Source organism: Rana temporaria, chromosome 3 (assembly GCF_905171775.1).
Source record: "Rana temporaria chromosome 3, aRanTem1.1, whole genome shotgun sequence".
Taxonomy (NCBI): domain Eukaryota; kingdom Metazoa; phylum Chordata; class Amphibia; order Anura; family Ranidae; genus Rana; species Rana temporaria.
In genome coordinates this window covers 465384966-465408631 of record NC_053491.1, presented here as the reverse complement: position 1 = coordinate 465408631, position 23666 = coordinate 465384966, and the positions used below count along the sequence as shown (strand labels likewise).

The 23666-nt window shown below is 45.4% G+C and overlaps 1 protein-coding gene across 1 annotated transcript in view; it reads right to left on the bottom strand.

Annotated features, from left to right (window-relative positions):
* Positions 1 to 4314: 4314 nt before the first annotated feature.
* Positions 4315 to 23666, bottom strand: part of EFNB3 (ephrin B3) — a 122874-nt gene continuing 103522 nt past the window's right edge. The window contains exons 3-5 of the mRNA XM_040346831.1: positions 18360 to 18452; positions 13425 to 13523; positions 4315 to 7081 (exon numbers count right to left, since the gene is read on the bottom strand). Of these exons, the coding sequence (XP_040202765.1) occupies positions 6696 to 7081; positions 13425 to 13523; positions 18360 to 18452 (578 nt within the window). The 3' untranslated portion in view covers positions 4315 to 6695. The remainder of the gene's footprint in view (positions 7082 to 13424; positions 13524 to 18359; positions 18453 to 23666) is intronic.

The window sequence follows — 23666 nt, the reverse complement described above, 5'->3', positions numbered from 1 at the left end:
GGCGCGGGAACGACAGCCATACTTAACATAGGATACGCCGCATATAGCAGGGGTAACTATCCGCCGGAAAAAGCCGAACACAAACGACGTAAAAAAAAAAATCGGCGGATCTCCTCATTTGCATATTCATCGCGTATACAAATGGAAGCGCCACCTAGCGGCCGGCGGGAGATTGCAGCCTAAGATCCGACGGTGTAAGTCACTTACACCTGTCGGATCTAAGGGAGATCTATGCGGAACCTGATTCTATGAATTAGCCGCAAAGATCCGACCGTCGGATCTCAGAGATACGATGGCGTATCAGGAGATACGCCGTCGTATCTCTATCTGAATCCGGGCCAAAGACTTGATCTCAGCAGCATGTTGCTGCTTTTCCACTAACCAACCACAGCCTGAGCACAGGGAAGTTGACCAAGCTGTTTTGTTTAACCCCTTCCTGTCCAGCCCCGGAGTCCCCTTATGTGGGTTTATTCGCCCGGGAAGTGGGACTGACTTCCGGATCAAGTGACCACTGTGATTGGCTGTCACAGTGGTCACATGATCAGTAAACCAAAGGAAATTCCCAGCTCTACTCACCGACCATAGGGTTAGACAGGTTAATTCAGTTGGTTGCAGACTGGTTGGTAAGCAGAGCTAGGAATTTCCTTTCGTTTTCATGTGTCGCCCTTCCATGTGCTCCTCGCTGCAAAGGCCAGTTATAGGTGGGGGCAGTGGCCATTTTTTGTACACATGATCGGGAACCCATTCTGCTGGCTCTTTTGTTAAAATTAAAAACGTCTGTAAACGAAACACGCAAGTTACTACGTTTAGCCGCATTTGGCGCTTGAAGTGCCTCTAAACAAAGCTTCTGAACGCATTTTTTGGGGTTCCGGAAAAAGTCTCTAAACTCAACTGCCTAGAAAAAAATGCCCAACTGCTCCTAAATTCCCGTTTACCAGCAGCAGTATACATGAAGCCTAACACAGAAACCTTGGTTTGGTTAGCCATGGACACATAGGTACGGCATTTGGGTGTTAAAGAGGAAGTAAAGCCTTGTAGAAAAAAACAAAAAACCCTGCAAAACAAAGGCATTATGAGCTAGTATGCATAGCATACCTCAGATTGAAGCCCCCGCAGCAGTCCGCGTCTCCCCCTCCGGCCGCCGACATGTCGTCCCAGAGTTACTTCTGGGTATCGTGTGTCCGGCGATGTGATTGGCCGAAGCCGCAATGACATCACTCCGCCGGTAACGGCACGCAGACTGAAGCAACGGCACATAGGTTGCTTCAGTTTTCCCCAGTGCACATGCAGGGGACAGGGGCTATCTCTTAAACCATACAGGTTTTGGAGATATCCTAGGTAGCTACAGGTAAGCCTTATTATAGGCTTACCTGTAGCAAAATGTAGTAAAAAAAGGGTTTACAACCACTATAAAGTCCATCCTCTTTGCTACGGCACATATTCGTTACCTGGGCAGCAAGAAAAAAGTCAAGTCACCAGGCTTTGCTGTCTATCAGGAACAGGTGGACATAAATACAAATCTTTGGCGGGTAGAACCATTCTAATATATGGATGTCAATGGAGTATTTAGCTGTGTACCTGGAGTTCATCTTTAAAAGACAAGTCCACCCAAAACTGGTGAGCTGATTCTTCCATATCTCTCCAAGACTCCATTTGTGAAATGTTGTTACTGGTCTTCAAAGCTTTTCCTCCCTTTGTTCCCCACTCCCACCAAATCTCCTTCCTACTGTTGAATTTCTAACATAAAAAAGGAGAGTGGATAGGGTCTTGTCAGTGGACTCCTAACTAAGATAAAAAGAAGCCAGCAGGGGAATCAACTTGGTGATGTCCACGCTAGGCTGAAATATTAATCTTGGGTGAAGTGATCCTTCAAATATCCAATTACTGCAGATCAAAGCTACGTGCAAAAAGTGAAAAGTTGGTAGCTGGATTCTGTCGATACTTTTCAGACGTTTATAATAAAAAAAAATAATTAGAAAAAAGCCCTTACAAGACTGCAATATTTCCTCTATCACATACACTTGGGGCCCATTGACTCATCTATGCTACAATGTGCGGTAATGTACATTACTGTGTTGTGACGCCGTTCATTTTGAATGGCACCCCAAGGCATGAAAAAAAACGCATGCTAACGCACTGCAAAGAAGTATATGGGTCTTGAAAGATTTTTTAGATGCGTCAGGCCCCGTACACACGACAGAGGAACTCGACGTGCTTGGCACGTCGAGTTCCTCGTCGAGTTTTGGGATGAAGCCGCCGAGGAGCTCGGCGGGCCGCCTTCTCCTATAGAACAACGAGGACAACGAGAAAATAGAGAACATGTTCTCTATTTTCTCGTCGAGTTCCTCGGCGGCTCCATCGAGCCAAAACTGTACAGACGACAGAGATTCTCGGCAGAATCCGGGTTTTGACCGAGTTTCTCGGTGAATTCTGCCGAGAATCTCTGTCGTGTGTACGAGGCCTCAGATTGAGGCGCTACTTGCTGCAGTTAGGTAGTCAGAGGCCCGGAGAAACTGGGAGTGCTGGAAGTTTAATCCAATTTTTCAGTTGACTATCTTACTAGGAAAAACTTGATTTAAAACTTGAATTGGTCAAGATGGGGGGAGGAGGATGTCATACTGGACAATTGTCCCTAGAACGGGCCATACAAGAATCTGGCTGGTCAAACTTGACCTTTTCAAAGTTGGTCAAACACCTATCAAATTGTGGCCCATTCAGCGGGGCCAGGGGTGGCCAAGTCAGCACCATTCAGTTCAAAATGTAATTTTAAGGTTGACTTTCTTACAAAATATATATATATATATATTATTTGATTGGTGAATCATTAAGGATAGGGGAAGGGGGTTGGCAAACTGGATGATCGTGCCTAGAATAGACCTACCTGGTCAAAACTGACCTGTGCAACGTTGGTCAAACATGGTCGAAATTCGTTAGGTGGGTGGCTCTGTCGGCACCACCCAGTTCAGAACTTTATTTTACAAATGACTTTCTTAATAGAATTTTATTTTGTTTGAATTGTGAATCGTTCAAGATGGGGGGTGACAAGCTGGACGATTGTCCCTAGAATGGACCTGCCTAGTCAAAATGCTAAGTTGCCCAAACACAGTCCAAATTCATTCTATGGGTAGCCCTATTGGCACTATCCATATAGGAAAAAGTCAGTTCATCTTTTGTGGAGTTGGAACATTCTTGGCCAAACTGCATCCAATCAGATGCAGGCACCAACGGCTGTCGGATTACAATAGCTGGCACTGCAGATCATCCATCCTCGCTGTTTAGCATGGGTGTGGAAATGGTGGGAACGAGAGGAATCCCAACATGTATGCTCAACTTAAGGTTTGAGCTAAATGGGCTCAGAAATGAGCAACAGTATAAATTTGGCCAATTGTATCTATTTTTGACAAATCGTAAGCTGTAAAAGTTTGCACTCGAGCGTTGCAATAAGTTGAAAAATTGTGAATTTGGTAAAAGATAGGCAAGATCTACCTAATTCACCAGATTTGCTCTATTTTTGGACAGACTTACTCAGCTTTGGATGGGGCAGAACCTCACCATAAATGATGGGAGGGGGACATCAACTCATCCTTGAGCACAATGTCAACAAGACCACTGGGGTCAACATATATTGGCAATCTATGCTTGCTAAAATACTCATTCTTTTCCCAAGTGTTGAAATTAATTGAAAAATGACTAATAGGTAAAGAACAGGTAAAATAGTCTTAATTCAACAGATTTGGTCTATTTGTGGATTGACTTATGCCCTGTACACACGATCGGTTCGTCTGATGAAAATGGACTGAAGGACCGTTTTCATCGGACGAACCGATTGTGTGTGGGCCCCATCAGTTTTTTTCCCATCGGTGAAAAAAAAATAGAACTTGTTTTAAAATTTTCATATGGTTAAAAAACCGATAGAAAAAAACAATCGTCTGTGGGGAAACCCATCGGTCAAAAATCCACGCATGCTCAGAATCAAGTCGACGCATTGAACTTAATTTTTCTCAGCACGTCGTAGTGTTTTACGTCACCACGTTGGACACGATCGGATTTTTAACCGATGGTGTGTAGGCAAGACTGATGAAAGTCATCTTCATCGGATATCTGATGAACCGATCGTGTGTACAGGGCATTACTCAGCTTTGGATGGGGCAGAACCTCACCATAAATGATGGATGAACTCATCCTTGAACACAACGCCAACAAGACCACCAGGTCATCACATACTAGCGATCTATTTCAAATATTCCATTTACAAGCTCCCGATCACACATATTTATAAAATATCCTATGATTAATTTGCCGCCTAATTCTCCATTGCGTTTAGGAAAACGTCTTTACTTGCACCTCCACAATTAATGACATCTGGATTGACTCACTCGGAAAAGCTATGATTCAGTAAATTTTGCCATATTCACAACATACATCATAACGGCGTTTGAATGTAAGAATAAACATTTGGCGCACATTGAATAAAGATTTTAGCCCTAATGCCGTCTTTGCTGGTGCTGGTAAAAATCGTGCGAAAAAAGGATTGGCAAAGCTTCTCAAATGCTACATATAGGTTTTCCTAGACAACCATTACCTGTCCAATCATATCAAACATGTTCGTTGTTTGCAAAGATCCCACCGTGTCTGGCCTCCCTTCACCCGGCGTTACAAATAAAAGAAAAGAGCAATCTAAAAAACGCAATTCTATAAATGGCACAAGAGATTAGGCCCCCATACATCGAGGGGCGAAGGCTACATCAAATAGATTATTCCCTATCTAAAACTGGCTTTAATGAAAAGGGTTTTAAGCTCAAGCCTGTCCCTCTTATCCCCCCCCCGCAGCAAGAACCGAGCCGAGACACCGAAATCCGAGGGAGACCTGTCACTTCCTATCAAAATAGTTCATGAGAGCGCAAACAAAAGAAGCTTTATTGAGCAAATGTAACATTTTCTTTAATATATTTTTAACAATAGCCGTCGCGGCTCAGGTTGGCGTGGGAGACAAAAACCTGCTCCTTTTTTTTTTTCACAGACTTGTGATTTCATCTGGGACCGGTGCAGTTGGAGACCGTCGTCAAGTCGAAAAATGGGCCCCCCTACCCGGCACGGCCCATCTTTTATCAAGTGTATTTACTTGTTCAGCTGACATCTTCAAATATATTTCTAATGTTGAGCTGAAAAAAAAAAACTAAATCTCCCCCCTTCGTTTTTTTTTTATCGCTCATTTTCGTTCTCTGTCTCCCTGGCGACCGACACTTTAATGCCATAGCGGAGAGAGCGAGGGAGAGAGGCAGACACGAGAAAAAAAAGGGGGGGGGGAGACGCTAAGGGAGAGAGTAGTCCCAATCTGTCTCCATGGCAACGAGGCCTAGCTTAATTACGCTCCGTTTTCTCTGCCTCTTCATCCCCCCCACCATCCCCGTTCTTCTCTCCCGTGCCCCCAGCCGAGGTGCCATATTTTAACATGTCCCAGCGCGCGCACCGTCGGGGCCCAATCTCTCTGCGTGGGGTTCTTGTTTTCTTATCTCCTTATACAACCTGGTTATTTTGCTTGGGATTTTACTCCCGGTGGGGGGAAACACAAGAAAAAAAGAGGACAAAAAAAGGACTCACGGTGGGTAACAGTGACACAGGACAACAACGACAACGGCGGTTCAGAATGAGAAGTATAACCAGCGGGGAGCCCCTTTGCCTATTTTCACAAGGCAGAACGGACGAATACATCAAATGTTGTCTATTAAGGAGGGGTAAATCTTGGTTTGAAGTCGTAAATTCAAAGAACATGACTTGACTTTTGTGCAAACATCAGTAGGGGAAAGGGGGCAGAGATGGTATAGGCTATTGTTTAAGGCTTTGGGCTGGAGATTAAAAAAGAAAAAAAAAAAAAAGAAAAGAAAAATAAGAAAAAAAAAACACACACACACCACATAAATCAGAGTGGCAGCCATTTTGTCTCCATGGCAGCTAACTTTTTCGTTCCTTCGTCTGTGCCTGCGCGAGGCGCCGTTGACTGGAGCACAATGCAGTTCATGGGGGCAGCTTTACTGGCTTTGTTCCCTGTCTCGGGATTAAAGGCTAGATCCACTCAAAATTGGTTTTAAGGAGAAAGATGGATGCTGGCAGAATAAATCTTATTGGTTTTGCTGCCAAGATCTGGCCGTGGCAGAACGATGGCAAAACCAACAGCAAGAGCGAGACCCTTGGTGACTGCCATGAGGAGCAAATATCTAGGGGTGATTCGACCAGCAGGCATCCACCCTAAAACCGAGCTCTAATAATCTATTAAACCTTTGGAGCCGCCATACCATGCTGGCGTCATTGGCAGCAGTTCAACCATTTTTGTTTTTTTGGCAACTTTTTTTTTGCATGTCTTTCTCGATCAGTGATGCTGTTTCCTGGTCAAGTGCAACGGTTTGTGTTCAGGGTCCGCACTGGTGGCAATGGTCTGGAGCAGCCCAAGTCTGCTCTCTATGCCCTTCGTTGTCTCCAATCGCGATGTGCTTTGCATCTCAGGGAGTACATAAGAAGGCATGCGGACGTGAAGTGCACACACAAAGGGGGCTTGGCCAGGCAACTTTCACTTTCGAATATGTCCTCCGTCCCTCCTACTCTGAGCCCCCAGCCTCCGTCCAAAAAAAGAAAAAAAAAAGAACAAAAAATTTAAAGGAAAAATAAACTAGGAGAAGAAGTCGCAGATGGCCGGACTTTCATACTTTGTAATAGATATTGGCGGGGTTCTGGCTAGCCATGTCCTGTACAATGTACACCGGGTGTCCATAGTCTCCGCTGACCTTCTCATAGTGGGGACAGAAGGCGCCACCTTCTGAAGGCCTCAGTGGCATGATGATGTCGCTAGGCTCGTGCCCGTTGTTGTTACCCCCTCTTTTAGGGGAGGTAATGGAGCCCAGTGAGAGGGGGGGATGCCGCGTGTCACTGTGCTTGGCTTGCCGGCGTCTGTGGCAGGCCCATCCAACCACGCCAAACACCAACAGGAGCAGGACAGCGCCCCCTGCTGCCCCGGCCACTAGAGGAACGTGGGAATTAGGAAGGGGGCCATTTTCTCCTGTCTTGGTGGCATTGCCAGATGTGTCTCCTAGAAGAAGAAGAAAAACATAGTATGACTTAAACTGTTAGATATGGCACAAAGCCTAAACATATACAAGTTGCAAGTAAAATTCAGTATCAGTAAAAGGCTTGTCCAGAAGGCAGGGAAGGATGCAGAACTGCAGCTCCCTCCCTTGCTGCAAATCCCTGGCATAGAGTGGGTGCACCGTCCTGCTCCCATTCTCTGCCACCTTACTCTGGCTGCCCAAGTTTGGCATGGAGTGTGCACTGCCAGTCGCTTTCTTTCTAGCAGCTAGAAGGTAGTTCTTGTCAGCTGTGGGAGGATGGTGTGGAGAATGGACATGTTGGAGCATGGTGTGACGGCAGTAGCTGTCGCCGCAGACAGGAAGCTGCGGTCCACTGGTTGCCAGCCACTGATCTGTAGTGTACAGTGAGGGTGTGCCCCAAAGAAAGGTATGAGTCTGTCCTCCTCCTGCAGGGTGATACAGACACAAGGGAGCTATGAGTCTGTCCTCCTCCTGCAGGGTGATACAGACAGAAGGGGGTATGAGTCTGTCCTCCTCCTGCAGGGTAATACAGACAGAAGCGTGAACTATGAGTCTGTCCTCCTCCTGCAGGGTGATACAGTCAGAAGGGTGAACTACGAGTCTGTCCTCCTGCAGGGTGATACAGACAGAAGGAAGCTATGAGTCTGTCCTCCTGCAGGTTTATACAGACAGAAGGGAGCTATGAGTCTGTCCTCCTCCTGCAGGGTGATACAGACAGAAGGAGGCTATGAGTCTGTCCTCCTCCTGCAGGGTGATGCAGACAGAAGGGAGCTATGCGTCTGTCCTTCTCCTGCAGGTTGATACAGACAGAAGGGAGCTATGAGTCTGTCCTCCTCCTGCAGGGTGACACAGACAGAATTGAGCTATGAGTCTGTCCTCCTCCTGCAGGGTGATACAGACAGAAGGGGGCTATGAGTCTGTCCTCCTCCTGCAGGGTGATACAGACAGAAGGGGGCTATGAGTCTGTCCCACCTCCTGCAGGGTGATACAGACAGAAGGGAGCTATGAGTCTGTCCTCCTCCTGCAGGGTGATACAGACAGAAGGGGGCTATGAGTCTGTCCCACCTCCTGCAGGGTAGCACCAATGGAAGAGAATTATGAATATGTCCCTCCTCCTGCAGGGTGACACCGATAGAAGAGAATTATGAATCTGTCCCACCTCCTGCAGGGTGACACCAATAGAAGAGAATTATGAATCTGTCCCACCTCCTGCAGGGTGACACTGGTCTCCACCCTGTAAGCATCATGTGTGCAGTCGCAGAACCCCTGCGGTGCTCATATATTGTACTCGCCTCTCTCTCAATTGCCTCCTGGGCATATCAGTCGGATTTAAATAAACAGCTTTAATTAAGTCTAATTAAAAAGATCGAATCTGCACTTTAACTGGCGGAACGCATTAAATCAGCAAGATGCCGAGGGTGGCGGGAGGACGGGGCGGAGGGGCCGAGCCGTCCTAGAGCTTCCAGACGTAATATGTTGTCTCATTTCTCCTCTCTCATCCCCGCTGTCTCCCTTCTGTCCAAATTGCTGAGTTTATTAAAGGAGATCTTTCATAGTGACAGCTCAGTGACTCCCAGTACAGTGCTGTAGAAAACCGCTGTGCCACCATCACCCCACTTATTTCCACCCCATATTTATCCGCAGTGTCTATTAACCCTCCCCTGCCCGCACTTCACTGCTACAGCATTTTTCCTGTTGACCAGTTGAAGGACCCTTGTGTACAGTAAACAGACGTGTTCTGCGCTTATATGAGTTGCTTTTTTCTGCCATTCCACGGCGGGTGGAAGACTTGAAGCAAGCAAGGATAAGGTATATCAACTGATCTATATTCAACCACCTATCATGGACTACCATCATGGACTACTGTATTACCTTGGCTATTTTGGTGAAGAACTTTTCAGGCTATTATAGATGTGTCATGTTTAAGGCCTGCTCTTGTGAGAAGGAAACATAGACTTGGTCCTGGGGGCTGGTTACAAGAATTTATGGTAATGGTTTCTTCACCATTTGTACATACATTTTTCAATGACTCCAGCCACCATAGTTTATAACTCTCCAGATTTGTCGTGGCTTGGCTCCGGCTATTCATTGTGAATACTGGAGTTCTGGGCTGAAAGGAGTTTCCTCCAGTTCAGCTTACAACTGGCTGACATAGACTTGGTCTTGGCGGGTGGGAACCAGAATTTATGGTAGTGGTGACTTAACCCTTTTTACATACATTTTTAATGACTCCAGCCACCATAGTTTGGAACTCTTGAGATTTGACCTGGCTTGGCTCCGACTATTCATTTTGAATACTGGAGCTCTGGGCTGCCAGGAGTTTCCTCTAGTTCAGCTTATAACTGGCTGACATAGACTTGGTCCTGGGGGATAGGAACCACCCTTTTTACATAATTTAATGTTTGCCGTCACCAAAGGTTGGAACTCTCCAGATTTGGCCTAGCTTGACTCCAACTATTCATTTTGAATACTGGGGCTCTGAGCTGCCAGGAGTTTCCACCAGCTCGGCTGCTAGTTAAATGTCACCCCCCAAGACGTGGTTTCAAAAATGTATGGTACTGTTGACTTAAACTTTTTTACATACATTTTTCAATGACTCCAACCACCATAGTTCGGAACTCTTCAGATTTGACCTGGCTTGGCTCCGGGCTTGGCTATTCATTTTGAATACTAGGGCTCTGGGCCGCCAGGAGTTTCTTATAGTTCAGCTTATAACTGGCTGACATAGACTTGTTCTTGGGGGATAGGAACCAGAATTTATGATAGTGGTGACTTCACTCTTTTTACATAATATACTTCTAGTGTTTGCAGTCACCCTAGCTTGGAGCTCTCCAGATTTGGCCTAGCTTGACTCCAACTATTAATTTTGAATACTAGGACTCTGAGCTGCCAGGAGTTTCCACCAGCTCGGCTGCTAGTTAACTGACTTGGTCTTGGGGGGTGGTTACAAAAATGTATGGTACTGTTGACTTAAACCTTTTAACATACATTTTTCAATGACTCCAGCCACCATAGTTTGGGACTTTCCAGATTTATCACGCTTTGGCTCCTGCTATTCATTTTGAATACTGGGGCTCTGGCCTGATAGGAGCTTCCTCCACTTCAGCTGACATTGACTTGGTCTTGGCGGGTGGGAACCAGAATTTATGGTAGTGGTGACTTAACCCTTTTTACATACATTTTTCAATGATTCCAGCCACAATAGTTTGGAACTCTTCAGATTTGACCAGGCTTGGCTCTGGCTTTTTATTTTAAATACTGGGGCTCTGTGCCGCCAGGAGTTTCCTCTAGTTCAGCTTACAACTGGATCACATAGACTTGGTCTTGGGGGCTAGGAACAAGCATTTATGGCAGTGGTGACTTCCCTCTTTCTACATAATTTGTTTCTAATGTTTGCAGTCACCATAGTTTGGAACTGTCCAGATTTGGCTCAGCTTGACTCCGACCATTAATTTTGAATGCTGGGGCTCTGAGCTGCCAGGAGTTTCCACCAGCTCGGCTGCTAGTTAACTGACTTGGTCTTGAGGGGTGGTTACAAAAATGTATGGTACTGTTGACTTAAACCTTTTTACATACATTTTTCAATGACTCCAGGACACCATAGTTTGGAGCTTTCCAGATTTGTCACGGCTTGGCTCCGGCTATTCATTTTGAACACTGGGGCTCTGGCCTGACAGGAGTTTCCTCCAGTTCAGCTGACAAAGACTTTGTCTTGGCGGGTGGGAACCAGAATTTATGGTAGTGGTGACTTAACCATTTTTACATACATTTTTCAATGACTCCAGCCACCATAGTTTGGAACTCTTCAAATTTGACCTGGCTTGGCTCTGGCTATTCATTTTGAATACTGGGGCTCTGGGCCGCCAGGAGTTTCCTCTAGTTCAGCTTACAACTGGCTCACATAGACTTGGTCTTGGGGGATAGGAAAAAGCATTTATAGAAGTGGTGACTTCCCTCTTTTTACATAATTTGTTTCTAATGGTTGCAGTCACCATAGTTTGGAACTGTCCAGATTTGGCTCAGCTTGACTCCAACCATTAATTACATGAATACTGTGGCTCTGAGCTGCCAGGAGTTTCCACCAGCTCGGCTGCTAGTTAACTGACTTGGTCTTGGGGGGTGGTTACAAAAATTTATGGTACTGTTGACTTAAACCTTTTTACATACATTTTTCAATGACTCCAGACACCATAGTTTGGAGATTTCCAGATTTGTCACGGCTTGGCTCCGGCTATTCATTTTGAATACTGGGGCTCTGGCCTGACAGGAGTTTCCTCCAGTTCAGCTGACAAAGACTTTGTCTTGGCGGGTGGGAACCAGAATTTATGGTAGTGGTGACTTAACCATTTTTACATACATTTTTCAATGACTCCAGCCACCATAGTTTGGAACTCTTCAGATTTGACCTGGCTTGGCTCTGGCTATTCATTTTGAATACTGGGTCTCTGGGCCGCCAGGAGTTTCCTCTAGTTCAGCTTACAACTGGCTCACATAGACTTGGTCTTGGGGGGTAGGAACGAGCATTTATGGCAGTGGTGACTTCCCTCTTTTTACATAATTTGTTTCTAATGTTTGCAGTCACCATAGTTTGGAATTGTCCAGATTTGGCTCAGCTTGACTCCAACCATTAATTTTGAATACTGGGACTCTGAGCTGCCGGGAGTTTCCACCAGCTCGGCTGCTAGTTAACTGACTTGTTCTTGGGGGGTGGTTATAAAAACGTATGGTACTGTTGACTTAAACCTTTTTACATACATTTTTCAATGACTCCAGCCACCATAGTTTGGAACTCTGCAGATTTGACCCGGCTTGGCTCTGGCTATTCATTTTGAATACTGGGGCTCTGGCCTGATAGGAGCTTCCTCCAGTTCAGCTGCCATAGACTTGGTCTTGGCGGGTGGGAACCAGAATTTTTCATTTATGTACCCGTACCGCGATAGTCCTACTTGGCCCATTCCTCCCCCCTTGGTTCTTTGGTTCGGGGACCTTAGACCCAAAATATTGCCTCTGTATTGTAGTGATTGCCCGTTTGTTGCCTTTGTATTGTAGTGATTCATGTCTGGAAAGCAAGGCCTCATTTTAATGTACAGGTACCTACAAAATGTTTTATAATTAAAGAATCATCATAATGTGAAACTAAACTTTTATTTTATTTTTATTTTGTTTTTAATGTTAACAGGTCTCCAAAATGATCTTCTGGATCACTTATTACTTACTGTACTTTTATTACATAAAATATGTATTTTTCAAATAAGCATTAAATATCAGGGGCCAGATTCACGTAGGAGGGCGTATCTTTGTGCGGGCGTAGCGTATCCTATTTACGCTACGCCTCCGCAACTTAGACAGGCAAGTGCAGTATTCACAAAGCACTTGCTCCGCAAGTTGCGGCGGCGTATCGTAAATTGGCCGGCGTAAGCCCACCTAATTCAAAGTAGGCTGGTAGGGGGCGTGTTGTATGGAAATGAATCGTGACCCCACGTAAATGACGCTCCTAACGAACGGCGCATGCTCAGTATCACGTCGAATTTACGCCCTAAGATACGCCAGCTCAATGCCTGTGACGTGAACGTAACCTGCGCACAGCCCCATTCACGTACGACTTACGTAAACGACGTAAAAAGATACGCTTGTTCCAACGTCCATACTTTGCATTACCTGCGCCTCATATAGCAGGGGTAACTTTACGCCAGACGTAAGCCTTACGTAAACGGCGTAGCGGGCGCAAGTACGTTTCTTGAATCAGCGTATTTAGCTAATTTACATATTCGACGCGTAAATCTATGGAAGCGCCCCTAGCGGCCAGCGTAAATATGCACCTCAAGATACGACGGCGTAGGAGACTTACGTCGCTCATATCTTGGCCGAATTCTAACGTAACTGATTCTAAGAATCAGGCGCATAGATACGACGGCGCTCATTCGGACTTACGACGGCGTACATGGAGATACACCGTCGTAAGTCCTTTGAGAATCTGGCCCCTGGTGCTTTGGTTTGCATAGGCCAGCACTGCCTGCTTGCTTGTTGACTGCCTCTGACTAATTGAAAACCTATACAGGTCCCTATCTACTTGTCCCGCCTCTTGTGAGTTGTTCAGCTGTGATTTCTGAATGATTGGATATCCAATTACACAGGCTATTCACAGCACATTAGTAAAGTGTCTGAAAACCTACCTATCGGCCTCTAGGAGGCTGCAAGTACAAATTAAATATAAACATTTATAGGCAACAATTAGTATTTCCCCAACTTAACAAAGTACATATAAATACTTACAACTCCAGGACTAGTAACATCAAACTTTGCTATACATCCTATTTTACGTACCTGCAAAATTAGGGGAGTCCGGGTTTGGTGAAGATGGAGAAAGATTTGAATCTTTATCTTTAAGTGAAGGCCTCCGTGGGTGAGTCCCTCCACCTGGACCTGCGAGGGGGAGGAGTTTATAGAGACGGGTTAGCGGTAGCTGCAAAGGAGATATAGGAACTTATTTGAGAAGGCAAAAATAAAGGATTTCCTGGCCTTAAAGGGTTACTAAATCCAGGAGCCTGCATTCACTATATCTGGCCTCCCCAGTACCCTGCATTCACTATATCTGGCCTCCCCAGGACCCTGCATTCACTATATCTGGTCTTCCCACTCCCCAGTACCCTGCATTCACTATATCTGGTCTCCCCAGTACCCTGCATTCACTATATCTGGTGTCCCCAGTACCCCGCATTCACTATATCTGGTCTCCCCAGTACCCCGCATTCACTATATCTGGTCTCCCCAGTAACCTGTATTCACTATATCTGGTCTCCCCAGGAGCATGCATTCACTATATCTGGTCTCCCCAGGACCCTGCATTCACTATATCTGGTCTCCCCAGGAGCATGCATTCACTATATCTGGTCTCCCCAGTACCCTGCATTCACTATATCTGGTCTCCCCAGGAGCCTGCATTCACTATATCTGGTCTCCCCAGTACCCTGAATTCACTATATCTGGTCTCCCCAGTACCCTGCATTCACTATATCTGGTCTCCCCAGGACCTGCATTCACTATATCTGGTCTCCCCAGTACCCTGAATTCACTATATCTGGTCTCCCCAGGACCCTGCATTAACTATACCTGGTCTCCCCAGGACCCTGCATCCACTATACCTGGTCTCCCCAGGACCCTGCATCCACTATACCTCGTCTCCCCAGGACCTGCATTCACTATATCTGGTCTCCCCAGTACCCTGAATTCACTATATCTGGTCTCCCCAGTACCCTGCATTCACTATATCTGGTCTCCCCAGTACCCTGCATTCACTATATCTGGTCTCTCCAGTACCCCGCATTCACTATATCTGGTCTCCCCAGTAACCTGCATTCACTATATCTGGTCTCCCCAGGAGCATGCATCCACTATATCTGGTCTCCCCAGGAGCATGCATTCACTATATCTGGTCTCCCCAGGACCCTGCATTCACTATATCTGGTCTCCCTAGGAGCATGCATTCACTATATCTGGTCTCCCCAGGAGCATGCATTCACTATATCTGGTCTCCCCAGGAGCCCGCATTCACTATATCTGGTCTCCCCAGGAGCCTGCATTCACTATATCTGGTCTCCCCAGGAGCATGCATTCACTATATCTGGTCTCCACAGGACCCTGCATTCACTATATCTGGTCTCCCCAGTACCCAGGCATTCATTATATCTGGTCTCCCCAGGACCCTGCATTCACTATTCCTGGTCTCCCAAGTCCCATCATGCCTCTGCCTGTGGTAGTCATGCTTGTAACGGTCAGCCTTGCAAAGCCTCATGGGACTTGTAGTTCCGCAACAACTGCTGGAGGGCTGCCAGTTTGAGACCCCTGGTCTAAATGGATACTGGGCACACAGAATTCTATTTTTTTTCAGCACAGCTAAACTGACTGCACACAAGAAAATGCATAGTGTGAATGGTACTTTAGGAAAATAATTACATGCGTTTATATGTGTTTGGAAATGTCCTCTAAACACGTACAAATGCAGGTTTGAGAGTGCCAAGGTGAATAAGGTCTAAAGGGGACTCTAGGTTTGCTTTCAGGTTGACCCCTGTGGCAATTTGTACTTAAAGAGGAGTTCCACCCAAAAATGGAACTTCCTCTTAACCCACTCCTCACCCCCTTACATGCCACATTTGGCATGTCATTTTTTTTGGGGGGGGGGGGGGGGGGCTTCAGGAGAAGGGGACTTCCTGTCCCATTTCCTCCTTCCGCCGAGGGGCTGCAAAGGCGATTAAGCTTAATCGCCTTTTGGCAGCCCCTCCCTGTAGGCGATCGCCTAGGACACGTCAGGTCCTAGGCGATCGCCTGTCCAATCAAACAGCGCCGGGCCGCGCGCGCATGCGCAGTGGGTGCCCGGCCGTGAAGCCGAAAGCTGTCACGGCCGGGTGCCCACAGTGACAATGAAGACGCCGGCCGGGGAGGGGGGACCGGAGAGGAGCGGACCCCCGGCCGACGCGTCGCTGGAATGCTGGAGCAGGTAAGTGTCAGTTTATTAAAAGCCAGCAGCTACACTTTTTGTAGCTGCTGACTTTTAATAAACTTAAAAAATGGGTGGAAAACCCCTTTAATTTCCTTTCTTTTTTGATGGAAGCAAGCTGAGCTAGCCAGTAGAGAAGCAATTGACTCATTCGCTTCCCCCCCTGTCCTGATGGGCAACTGGCCCCTTAGGTACCCAGTGCTTTCACATGGGGGTGGGGGAGAAAGAATTCAGCTTTGTGTAAACTCTAACAAGGAGCTTACATAGGGCATTTACACCTTGCTTCTGGTGGCAAAACAAATCGTCAAGAGAGTAAAGAAAAGGTGACTATATAGTAAGCGGCAGCAGGTGGATATAAAACCTAACTCTGGAAACTGTCTGCTCCCGCACTGCAAGGGTTAATTTCCCATTTAGGTCTAGTAGATTTAATTACCTGAACCTCTGCTCCTCCACACTGCTAGACTGGACCTGTCAGGACCTGGATCGCCTACTGGTGGCAATGTGGGTTCCTGGACGGAGGGTTGTAATTCTATTCTCCACCAGTGGGTGTCTCCCAGCAGCTAGGAGACCTGATGCTGGCTGCTGGGAGGGTATTTAGGTCCTCCCCTTTGATGCTGGCTGCTGGGAGGGAATTTAGGTTCCTTCCCTCTGATGCTGGCTGCTGGGAGGGTATTTAGGTTCTCCTCTCTGATACTGGCTGCTGGGAGGGTATTTAGGTCCTCCCCTCTAATACTGGCTGCTGGGAGGGTATTTAGGTCCTCCCCTCTGATGCTTGCTGCTGGGAGGGTATTTAGGTCCTCCCCTCTGATGCTGGGAGGGTATTTAGGTCCTCCCCTCTGATGCTGGCTGCTGGGAAGGTATTTAGGTCCTCCCCTCTGATGCTGACTGCTGGGAGGGTATTTAGGTCCTCCCCTCTGATGCTGGGAGGGTATTTAGGTCCTCCCCTACTAAGTGCCTCTCGCTCCCATGTTTTGCTTGCAGCCAGATACAGCTAATGCCGCGTACACACGGTCGTTTTTCAGCATGTAAAAATTTTTCATTTTTCAGCATGTTCAAAAAACAAAGTTTTTCCAACCAAAACGACATTCAGAAGCCGAAAAACGATGTGAAGCCCACACACCATCATTTTAAATGATGTTTTTTTTAAAAAATTTCATTTTTTTTCATGCCGAAAAACGAACACGTGTACGCGGCATAACTGCTATCCTGTACCTGTTCCTGCCCTGTTCGCTGTCACCTGTATCCTTCTTCCCTGTACCTGCTCCCTCTTGTTTCTGATCTCAGTTTTGTTTACCCCCTTCCCATCTGCTCCCTGCACCTCCGGTGTTCCCCTGCTCTTCGGTGTTCCCTATTTTGTATATCATGGGGTAGATTCACGTACCTTTTTATGGCGGCGTATCTCCAGATACGCCGCCTTAATTTGAAATCCGCGCCCGCGTATCGTTACGCCGATTCTCAAAGGCAGATACGCTTAAAAAATAGGCTTCCTCCACCGACGTAACTTGATTGCGGCGGCGTAGAATTGTGTGCAATATAACGATGGCCGCTAGGGGCGCTTCCGTTGTTGTCGGCGTAGAATATGCTAATTACCTAGATACGCTGATTCACAAACGTACGTACGCCTGGCGCAATTTATTTACGTTGTTTACGTTAGGCTTTTTCAGCGCAAGGTTGTTCCTGCTATTAGGAGGCGCAGCCAATGTTAAGTATGGACTTCGTTCCCGCTTCGAAATTTGAATTTTTTACGCCGTTTGCGCAAGTCGTTCGTGAATAGGGCTGGACGTAATTTACGTTCACATCGAAACCAATACGTTGTTGCGCCGTACTTGGGAGCAATGCACACGGCGATATGTACACGGACGGCGCATGCAAAACGTCAATCACGTCAGGTCATCATATATTTACATAAAACACGGCCCCCCTTTCACATTTGAATTATGCGCGCTTACGCCGGCCCAATTTACGCTACGCCGCCGCAACTTACGGAGCAAGTGCTTTGTGAATACTGCACTTGCTCCTGTAAGTTGCGTCGGCGTAGCTTAAATACAATACGCTGCGCCGCCGTAACATAAAGAGCAGCTACCTGAATCTACCCCAGTGTTGGTAGAGTCTAATTAGCCTCCCCAGTTCTTATCTTGGAGTATAGAGTAATTAGTGTCTATGTTATGGAGAACAGGATAAGAGGACTGTGAGTAGTTAGAAAAGACAACTGGGCAGGGCTGACACCACTCAATCCATGTTGTCAACCCACGACAGGACGTAGGACCCGAGTGCATTTTTTGGCATTTCTACAGGTATTTTACTCTACTTGCTGGCTCTATAAAAGGTATAATACATGGGGGGAATGTTTTTGCAGAGATGTACTGTACATATATATTTTTTGGTCTGACATTTACTTGAAAGCTAGGGCATAGATTCAGAGTGCACCAGCAGAGCCATTATTCCTCCACGGACCGGCTTCCACCCACAGCAGACAGATGAGTATGTAAGGAAGGAATACATTCTGAGATTACCACTTACAATACACATCAACAAAGTGCAGTAATCAAAAAGCCAGGGAAAATAATTGTCCCCATTATCTCTTGTCACTTCTCCCTCCCGCTATTTCTGGATATCTGTCAACTAAAGTGCTCCCTCCTCTTCTCTATAGTGTATCGCCATCCCTTTAAGTCTGTCCCTCTTTAATCCCTCACGCGCCCCATACAGTACAATGGCTTTCCCAGCCTCAGCGTATTGCCTGGAGATGCCAGCTGTTCAATACTCACTCTGTCCAACCTTTAAAGTGACCTTCATTCCTTTGGTCTTACAGACACCCCCACTGAGGTTCTCCAGCCCCTCCGGAGTACTATCCGACGTGGCTGAAAATAGAAAAGTCAAAGTCAATGAAATAGATTGCTATAAAAGAAAATGATTTTATATACAGTATATTATATATATATATATATATATATATATATACAGTCCTCATCAAAAGTTTAAGACCACTTGAAAAATGGCAAAAAATCATATTTTACATTGTCAAATCTTAACAAGGTTCCAAGTAGAGCTTCAACATGCAACAAGAAGAAGTGAGAGTGGGACAAAACATTTTTTGAGCATTCAATTTAATGAAAACAACGAATAAACTGAAACAGGCTGTTTTTCAGCTGATCAAAAGTTTAGGACCACATGCCTTTAACCTTTTGCCGACCGCGCTATAGACAAAAGACGTCTACAGGGCGGTCAAGTTGTTCTGGGAGGACGTCCCTGGGACATCCTCCCAGAATCCTCCTCTGGCGCGCCCCCTGGGGCGCGCTCCTGGAATCATCCGTGAGTGCCGGGTCTCATGGATCGCGGTAAATTGCCGCTGATATCGGCCGTTTACCACGTGATCGCTCTCCTCTCTGTACCAATCGGTACAGTGTGAGAGGAGAGGGGGGAGAGCGGAGGGCAGCAGCAGCACTGTGGGCTGGATCTGTGACAAATGCAGTCACAGCCATCTATCCCTGCGCAATACTCTGCAGTACCCTGCAATTCCCTGGGCAATACTCTGCATTTACCTGCACAATACTCTGCAATACCCCGCACAATACTCTGCAATACCCCGCACAATACTCTGCAATACCCCGCACAATACTCTGCAATACCCCGCACAATACTCTGCAATACCCCGCACAATACTCTGCAATACCCCGCACAATACTCTGCAATACCCCGCACAATACTCTGCAATACCCCGCACAATACTCTGCAATACCCCGCACAATACTCTGCAATACCCCGCACAATACTCTGCAATACCCCGCACAATACTCTGCAATACCCCGCACAATACTCTGCAATACCCCGCACAATACTCTGCAATACCCCGCACAATACTCTGCAATACCCCGCACAATACTCTGCAATACCCTGCACAATACTCTGCAATACCCCGCACAATAATCTGCAATACCCCGCACAATAATCTGCAATACTCCGCACAATACTCTGCAATACCCCGCACAATAATCTGCAATACTCTGCACAATACTCTGCAATACCCCGCACAATACTCTGCAATACCCCGCACAATACTCTGCAATACCCCGCACAATAATCTGCAATACCCTGCACAATAATCTGCAATACTCTGCACAATAATCTGCAATACCCCGCACAATACTCTGCAATACCCCGCACAATACTCTGCAATACCCCGCACAATACTCTGCAATACCCCGCACAATACTCTGCAATACCCCGCACAATACTCTGCAATACTCCAATACTCTGCAATACTCCAATACCTTGCCAATACTCCGCAATACTCACCACTCACCGCTACGATCAAAGCCAGGATAATTTTTTTTATTTCAGGCTTCCCAGCCTAGAGGTGAGATGTGGGGTCTTATTGACCCCCCCCCCCCAATATCTCACTGTAAAGAGGACCTGTCATGCTATATTCCTATTACAAGGGATGTTTACAAATCAATAAATTATAAATAAATGATAAAAAAAAAGTGTCAAACTAAAATAAGTAAAATATAACTAAAATAAGTAAAATGAACAATAAAATATATAAATATATATATATATATATATTTTTTTAAAGCGCCCCTGTCCCTGTGTGCTCGCATACAGAAGCGAACGCACACATAGTCCCGCCCACATATGAAACCGGTGTTCAAGCTACACAATTGAGATATCGCTGCGAATGTTAGAGCGAGAGCAATCATCTTGGCCCTAGACCTTCTCCGTAACTAAAAACATGTAACTAATAAAAATAATTAAAACGTCACCTATGGGGATTTTTAGTAGCAAAGTTTGGCGCCATTCCACGAGCGTGTGCAATTTCGAAGGGTGACATGTTGGGTATCTATTTACTTGGCGTAACTTCATCTTTCATATTATGCAAAAACATTGGGCTAACTTTACTGTTTTGTGTTGTTTTTTAAGCACAAAACAGTTTTTTTTAAAAAAACACGTGTTCAAAAAATTGCTGCGAAAATACCGTGCAAGATAAAAAGTTGTATTGGCCGCCATTGTATTCTCGAGAGTCTTTGCTAAAGAAGCATATATAATGTTTTGGGTTTCTATGTAATTTTTTAGCAAATAAATTATGATTTTTACATGTAGGAGAGAAATGTCAGAATTGGCCTGGGTGCTCCAGAACGTTTGATGGTGCTCCTTGCATGTTGGGCCTCTCTATGTGGCCACGCTGTGTAAAAGTCTCACACATGTGGTATCGCCATACTCAGGAGGAATAGCAGAATGTGTTTTGGGATGTAATTTGTGGTATGCATATGCTGTGTGTGAGAAATAACCTGCTAATATGACAGAAACAATATTTTATTTTATTTTTTTACAGAATTTTCAGTCTTTTTTCTTTTATAGCGCAAAAAATAAAAAACACAGAGGTGATCAAATACCACAAAAAGAAAGCTCTATTTGTGGGGAAAAAAGGACAGAAATTTCATATGGGTACATTGTTGTATGACTAATTGTCATTCAAATTGTGAGAGCACCGAAAGCTGAAAATTGGTCTGGTTAGGAAGGGGGTTTAAGTGCCCAGTGGTCAAGTGGTTAAAAGGCCAAATCTGTGCAAAGATGTGGATTCGTTGTCACTCTCTGTCAGGTAGTCACACGTTGTGATGACAAAAAAAAGACAAAAAAACTCTCCCTTTTTGAACGTGGTCAGGTTGCTGAACTGCATAAGCAGGGTCTCTCATCAAGACACTGGACAATCCTCGACCCAAATTAAGGCCCTTACTGGTGCTGACTGCAGCCCCATAACCATCAGACGGCATCTGAGACTGAAGGGCTTCAAAAAAAAAAAAACGTCTTCAAAAACCTCGTCTCCTTGAACGCCACAGAACTGTTCGTTTGGACTTTGCAAGAGAGCACCAAACATGGGACATTCAAAGGTGGAAGAAAGTTTTATTCTCTGATGAGAAAAAATGTAACCTTGATGGTCCTGATGGTTTCCAACGTTACTGGCATGACAAGCAGATCCCACCTGAGATGTTTTCTACACGCCACAGTGGAGGGGGCGCCATAATGGTCTGGGGTGCTTTTTCTTTCAGTGGAACAATGGAGCTTCAGGAAGTGCAGGGGCGTCAAACGGCCGCTGGCTATGTCCAGATGTTGCAGAGAGCATTCCTCATGACTGAGGGCCCTCGTCTGTGTGGCAACGACTGGGTTTTTCAACAGGACAACGCTACAGTACACAATGCCCGCAGGACAAGGGATTTCTTCCAGGAGAATAACATCACTCTTTTAGCCCATCCTGCGTGTTCCCCTGATCTAAATCAAATTGAGAACCTTTGGGGATGGATGGCAAGGGAAGTTTACAAAAATGGACAACAGTTCCAGACAGTAGATGGCCTTCTACCACTTGGAGAAATGTTCCCACTCACCTCATGGAAACGCGAGGCATCAAGCATGCCGAAACACATTTTGAAGTGATCAACATAAAACGGCGGAGGTACTCATTACGGAGTTCATGTTTGGAAGTTGGATTTCTGTTTTGGGGGGGTTTAGTTTTTTTTTGAGGGTGTGGTCCTAAACTTTTGATCAGCTGAAAAACAGCCCGTTTCAGTTTATTCGTTGTTTTCATTAACCACTTAACCCCCAAGCCTGTTTTTCAGATTCCGCGTTTACAAGACTAAAACTGTTTTTTTTGCTAGAAAATTACTTAAAACCCCCAAACATTATATATTTTTTTTCTAACACCCTAGAGAATAAAATGACGGTCATTGCAATACTTTTTGTCACACCGTATTTGCGCAGCGGTCTTACAAGCGCACTTTTTTTGGAAAGAATTAACTTTTTTGAATAAAAAAATAAGACAACAATAAATTTGGCCCAATTTTTTTATATATTGTGAAAGATAATGTTACACCGAGTAAAATGATACCCAACATGTCACGCTTAAAAATTGCGCCTGCTCGTGGCATGGTGTCAAACTTTTACCCTTAAAAATCTTGATAGGCGACGTTTAAAAAATTCTATAGGTTGCATTTTTTGAGCTACAGAGTAGGTCTAGGGCTAGAATTATTGCTCTCGCTCTAATGATCGCGGCGATACCTCACTTGTGTGGTTTGAACACCATTTTCATATGCGGGCGCTACTCGCGTACGCGTCCGCTTCTGCGCGCAAGCTCTTCGGGACGGGGCGCTTTAAAAAAAATTTTTTTTGTTTTCTTATTTATTTTTATTGATTTTATAATTGTTTACACTGAAATAAAAAAAAATTTATCACTTTTATTCCTATTACAAGGAATGTAAACATCCCTTGTAATAGAAAAAAGCATGACAGGTCCACTTAAATATGAGATCTGGGGTCAAAAAGACCTCACATCTCATATTTAGACTTAAATGCAAGAAAAAAAAAATGGAAATGTCATTTAAAAAAATGACAACAAAAAAACAAACAAAATTGCCCCTCTCCCGCCACTGATAACGGCGATCTCGCGGCGAATCCGCCGCGGAGACCGCCGTTATCGTTTACCGGACCGCTCACTGAAGAGATGGGTATCTCGGTTGTGGCAGCAGCTGCTGCCGTTACCGAGATATCCATCTTTAAAAAGAGGACGTATATATACAGTGGGCAGGCGGTAACCGGTTAAATTGAATGCTCCAAATTTTTTGATCAGGACTGTGTATATATATATATATATATATATATATACACACACACACACACATACATTACATTCATTATTTTCCTCAAAATTCTACAAACAATACCCCATAATAACAGCGTGAAAAAAGTTTAGAATGTATTAAAAATTAAAAAAAAAAAAACATGTATATAAAGACACATTTCACACTGGGGCGTTTTTCAGGCGCTTTAGCGCAGTAAAAAAAAAAAACGACCAAAATTCTCTGGTCTGATGAAACAAAGATTGAACTCTTTGGCCTGAATGGCAAGCGTCAAGTCTGGAGGAAACCGGGCACCGCTCATCACCTGGCCAATACCATCCCTACAGTGAAGCATGGTGGTGGCAGCATCATGCTGTGGGGTTGGTTTTCAGCGGCAGAAACTACGAGACTAGTCAGGGTCAAGGGAAAGATGAATGCAGCAACGTACAGATACATCCTTGATTAAAA